Here is a 6,000-nt window from a genome sequence, read left to right as displayed (position 1 = left end):
AGAGAAAAAAAGCATTGTATATTCCCTAAACATTACTAGCTGAGATTTCCCATTTAAAACTATGCTACCAAAATGCTTTTAGGGTTGTAGTGTGTTGTGCAGAGCCACCATACATGCTTCAGAGGAGCAAGTTAATTTTTCCCTCCTTTTGAATGACTGCTCAATGACAGCTTGGGTTTGATATGAGAACCTGTAACTGAGCAATTAAAGTTATGGGAAGCACTGGGGGAAGGACACAGGACTGTGGAGAACGGCAGAGCTGGTCCTCACCCCTTCTCAGTCACTGGTGACCTGGGGGGTCTCGGGTAACAGCATCACGTTTCAGCTGCCCAGGTAGAAAAGGAGAAGCACGTCCTTCCAGCATGCTGGGGGCTGAAGGTGGGAAACATCCCCTAGCAAGCTGTCTGCCATTGTTTTCTCCACACCGTGGAGAAGAGAAATAAACCCAACTGGAAACTACACAATCCTCCCCCTTTGGTTCTCCACAAACTCCTCACAGACCGCTCTTTATCCTCCTCCTCCTCCTCACACCCACTCAGATCTTCACTGAATAGCTCCCCAAAGGGGCCCGCTCGCATCCTTCCCTGCACCGATGCCTCAGCCACGGGTAGCGGGGGCTCCCGCCTCCCTCTGCCCTTCACGGGAGGGGAGCTCTCCTCCCCTGCCCCTCCACACGCACCTGCGGGATGGCGGCACCTCCCTGTGGGGACGCCCACGGCGCCCTCCTGCCTACCGCTGGGGAGAGCCGAGAGCCGGCGGGGGTGGGGGTGGAGAGGCGGAGGCTGCCGGTCCAAGCACCCTTGGGCCGGGAAAGGGGGTGGGGGGCGGTGGGGTCGGGCCCCGGGGAAGAGCATCTCCCCCGGCGGCGTGTGGGAGCACACCCCGCCACGCACCCACCTCCCACCGCCACAACGCGGGATCGCGCTGCCAGAGAGACCGCGCACACAGACACCCCCGGACACACAGACACCCCCGCACACACACACAGACACCCCGCGAACCCCACCCCCTCCCCTATCCCCCCCACTCTCCAACACACCGCGGAGATACACCCCCACAGCCCGCGACACGCCGCCCCCTCAGACACATGTCTGCAGAGGTGCACCCCCACGCCACGCACAAACGCGCACCCACCCACTCACTCCCCCCGCTCACCCGGACACCCCCCCCCCCAGCAAACGCACTCGCACCCCCCTCACCCGTGCAAACACACCGCGCTTCTCACCCGCAGATTCACGCACCCTCCGCAAACGCGCCCCACAGAGACACCCACTCACCCACCCCCCAACCCGCCCCATTCCACGCAGACACCGCTCGCCCCCCCACTCCCCCCTCCCTCCCCTGATCCCCCCCCTCCACCTTCCCAACCCGGCGCCTGCGCAGTGGGAGCGCGGAGCTGTCCCAGCGCTGAATTTCTGGCGCGGTGCGCTCCCGCCCGCCTCATTCCAGCACAGGGACGGGGTTCCCCTCCGCCCCCACGGCCCCCCATCCCTCCCTCCATCCCTCCCTCCTTCCTTCCTCCCTTCCGTCCTTCCTTCTTCCTTTCCTCCCTTCCTTCCTTCCCTCCCTCCCTGCCTCTTTCCCTCCTAGGCAGGAGCCGACGCCTCCCTGCCCAAAGAGGGGAAAGAGCAGACCGACCCAGTAGCCCCGCCACCGCTGAGAAATCCGAATTTTCAAAGCGAAAGGGGAATCAAACACACTGGCAACAGACTGCTCCCAGCGCTGTTCCCTTTTGCGTGATGCTCCCCGTGTAGTTGGGTTTCCTCTTCTTTTCCTTTCTTATTTTTTTTTCCCCCCTTTCTTTTTCTTTTCTGGTTTGTTATTTTGGTGGGTTTTGTTTGGTTGGTTTTTTTCCCCTCTCTTCTCCCTCCATCATCAAAAACGAGACGGGGGAACAACCAGATCTGATGCTTTGTCTCTTTTGTGCTGGCTGCTGGAGATGAGCCTAGGCTTGACCTGACCATGATTCCAAGGACTGGCACTTCTTTTTTACCCCCAGTTAGTAGAGATCCAGACCTTCTCTTCCCGGTTGCCAAGAAAATTAAATTATTGCTGAATTTGGGAATCTAGGCAGCACCAGCTTACTTTTCCCCTGCATCTCTCTGGAATCGTTTCTGGGATATTTTCCAAATCATCACAGAAAGCAGGAGGAATGAACCGGCAGCTAGTGAAAATTTTGACAACCTTATTTGCGTTATTCTTAGAGACAAACCACTTCAGGTAGGTGATACAACTCTATGTGATGATATTTGTCAAAAGATTGTGGAAATCATAACTATAAGGATACTACGTCACATTAACCTAGTTTGTTTGCTATACTGGAGAGTATTTAATGTTCATTCTATAGAGGCTATCCCTTTTACACTTGGAGACTCGTTGCTTGGTAACAAACACAAAAAATAATAATCTCAAGTTTGGGTGAGCTATTTTCCATTTCTCTGATTCAAAGTCATGTGGATTTTTTTTTGTATGTTTTTTTTTTTTTTTCGTCACTGTGAATCAATATACCTAAACCATTTTCTATAGTTTTTGTTCTGAACTGCAAAATTCTCTCCTCCCATTGGAGACTGTTTAGGAAGTTGCTTTGGTTCTTTCCTCTTCAAGCTTTGGAAATGACTGAACCAGTTTTGTCAGGGATGTAGTTATTTGAAATTAGAAGACTAGTCCTCTGATTTTGGGAAAACCCTGGATCAGACCAGTATTGTGTTTGCTTAAAGTACCAGTACCTATGATTGTTCTTTCAATTTTATTTTTTTTTAATGTTTCATGAGCTTTTGCTTCAGCTATTGACTTTTTACAGTACAAAGCAAACAGGTCAGTCTTGTTGAGGAAAACACTGTTTCAGTTCAGATTCATTATTATGCTGTGCAACTGCTGTGTATCTGCATGTAGACATATGAAATGTTTTCATATGAGTAATGAGATATATCTACAGTGACAGAGTGAAATAGTGTTTACATTCATGAGTCTGGGATCACAACGCAACTCATAACTAGTGGGATCTGAATGAAAAAGAAGTAATTTGTATAGCAAAACCCCAAATAAGGGAACCAGATTAATTTTCCACTATTTCTCATTTTAACTGAATGTTTTCAGTATTTATGTGGGGAATAACATTTATTACGTATTAAAAATTAAAGTTATTTTGCAATGGTACCATGTCACTGGCAAAATAAAAAAGATACAACCGCCTTCTGTAAATGGAACCTAAAAAAAGTGGGAATCACATCATTAAACTTATTATCATCTCTGCCTTTTAATAGTTCTGGTGCTTCTGTAAAGAGATAAAGGATTTGATAGTTGTGTCTCATTTCAGATGCTCACATGTGTACCTAATTGGGTTTTACTTGAGTAGAGAGATGCACAAAAAAACCCTACAAAACACTCGTGAAACTGAGTAGTTCTGTCTAAGCAGATATTTAAATAGAGCTTAGTTAAGAAGACACAGTCATAGAAGTACTTTGAATATAGCTCAAAAATTATGTTGAAATGTAGATAACGATGAAATTGGTTAAGAATCCAGCTAATGGTTTATGATGACATCTGTGCCTCTACACACCAAATACAACCATTTCATTGTAGTTTCTTTTTCACTAGGGAAACCTGTGGGGAACTCCTAAATTCTCTTTCTCTGTGATATTTAATGTGATTGCAATGTGTAATACGCTATGTACACCCTGTTTTGCATGCATGATATGGTACCAGAAGTTTGCTCTTATGTCCTGAAAGCAGAGATGCATTCCAAGAGTTTACATATAAATACCAGCTGGTGATAATATGGATCAATTTTCTTATTTGATATTTACTGGTAAAAAAACCCCATAAAATCAGATGTGGCTGACTCTGGAACCTTTTTTACCATGGTGGGTGAAAATCCAGACATCATTCACTAGCATGATTTACATCTTTGTCAGGTAGCTTCTGTAAAGAACTTTTTCTTTTTTTTTTTTTCTTTTTTTTTTTTTTTTTTTCTTTATCTATTTCCTTTTCAGCATTAACAAATCCAGTATTTTTCAGCTATTGTCTGGAAGTTAAAGACCACTTTAAACCTTTGTTAACAGATAGTTTTAACAGCATACATGTAATTAAAGCAATGATATGAAATAGCATATCAGAGACCCTGTAAAATTGCTCTACACAATAAGATGAAGAGGAAGTTGAATATTCTAAAGTCTTAAAACAGTAACAAATGTATTTTGAAAGCTGAAGTGTTTTTTTTCTCAATCGTAAATTGTGTCCATGCATTCTACCTTAAGTCCACTTTTGTTTCTAGAATAAAGTTCTCAGGTGAAAAATAGACTTTATTATGAAAATACTGCTGTATTCATTTAATTTAGAGAATTTTTTTTAGTGCTACAATTTTTCCATTACTTGACTACAATACAAGCTAAATATTAGCTAATGGTGGCTAATAATTTATTTAGGACGACTTTCTGTAAAGAACATGATTCAAGATCTGGAAAATCCCCCTCACAGACCCTGTCTCCTTCAGATTTTTTGGACAAATTGATGGGGAGGACATCGGGGTATGATGCTAGAATCAGACCAAATTTTAAAGGTAAGTTCAATTAATACTACTGATTAATTAATCAATTATGTTTTGAATAAATTATAGTTTTGAGGGTTTAACCTCTGGGTTCTGATTCTCTTTTAAATTACTTCAGTTTTCCAGTGTGAAAGTGTCATGGAGATCAGTTGATCCATAGAAAGAATTAAAAGAACACGGAGGTAATAAGGGCCCAGAGCTTGAAAATCCTTTTTTTATGGGACAATAATGTTAAACTGTCAGGGGCTGCTTCTCAAGACCTTACTAATTCCATGTAGTAAATACGACTCTGGCTTTCACACTAAAAGCAAAGATCAATTTTTCCTCTACTTTTTGAGCCAAGGAGACAATGCCTTTAATGTTTCTAAGCTGAGGTGTTGTCTTCTATATAGCAGTGTTTGAAGAAAAGGTCTATGCTTTTGTTCAACTTCAAGAAAGTAAAACCTTCTTCCCTAAAATGGGGAGAGATAGGACTCAAGGTATTCACACAGCAGGTTTTATCCTGCAAATGTTGACTGAATGGTAAGAACCAATTTTTCAGGATCCCTACAATATGTAAAAACCATATTCTGTTTGTCACTTCCTCCTTTTCTTCCAAAACTGGGGACGAGTTGTGGAGAGAAACCACCACCTTTCCAGCACAAAGAAGGCTGTGGAGCAGAGGCTTCTTTTGCAGCTATTAGTATTCACAGCAAGTTTTCCTCTCTGTGGTCCTGCAAATCCCCATGGAAGTGAACATAAAATGCCTCATGGTTTTAAAGGCAAAGAGTTGGGAGATCCAGTGCAAATATTTAACATTTTGGAGAGCCTTATAATTCCACCAAAACTGTCTCTCCTATGCCACTTTAAATTTCAGAATATGGTTTTCCTTTGAAAACTGATAAGCTGCTTCCTTCCGTAACAAATCTGATGCCAGTGTACATTTGTGTAGTAGTGCTGTGAATGTTGATAACAACTAGAAAAAAACAAGCACTTCTGAGCCAGTGAATGAACTGTTAAGAAAGAGGAAGCTTGAATGTCAGTGCGAAAAAGTGTTTAATTAAATTTAGATCAAAGATCAGTTTCTTCTCTCTGTTCCACAAGTGCAAATTACAAGATTTGGAACAAAGTGCCTTTTTAAACTGCTTCCTAAGCCTGAGTGAGAAGAAACCTAGTACACCTTTCAGACCCAAAGGTATAAAAGCTGATGAATTAAAAAGCTCTAGTCAGGAAGCCTTAAGTTTTCATTTCAGAATAGTTTTTTGAAGTGCTTCCTGAGTTCCTCAACTGGAGCCCCCATTGTAGTAAGTAATATCACATTAGACTCTCACATTCATTTTGTGCATTTGCATGATTATCAGTCAAGCTCTATAGAATGCAAGAAAAGGCAGAAATCACCCGAACTGAGCAAGGTAACAATTATAAAAAACTTATTCCTGCCCTTTACATGGGAGGCACACGCACTGACTTCTCTT

At 43.4% G+C, this 6,000-nt stretch overlaps 1 protein-coding gene across 2 annotated transcripts in view; it reads left to right on the top strand.

The window, feature by feature from the left end:
- Positions 1 to 2,152: 2,152 nt before the first annotated feature.
- GLRA2 (glycine receptor alpha 2) overlaps positions 2,153 to 6,000 on the top strand; it is a 128,940-nt gene continuing 125,092 nt past the window's right edge. For both annotated transcript variants that reach the window (XM_008494769.2, XM_008494768.2), the window contains exons 1-2: positions 2,153 to 2,220; positions 4,425 to 4,558. In XM_008494769.2, the coding sequence (XP_008492991.1) occupies positions 2,153 to 2,220; positions 4,425 to 4,558 (202 nt within the window). The remainder of the gene's footprint in view (positions 2,221 to 4,424; positions 4,559 to 6,000) is intronic.

Source organism: Calypte anna, chromosome 1, assembly GCF_003957555.1.
Source record: "Calypte anna isolate BGI_N300 chromosome 1, bCalAnn1_v1.p, whole genome shotgun sequence".
Taxonomy (NCBI): domain Eukaryota; kingdom Metazoa; phylum Chordata; class Aves; order Apodiformes; family Trochilidae; genus Calypte; species Calypte anna.
This window is presented reverse-complemented; position numbering and strand designations above follow the sequence as displayed.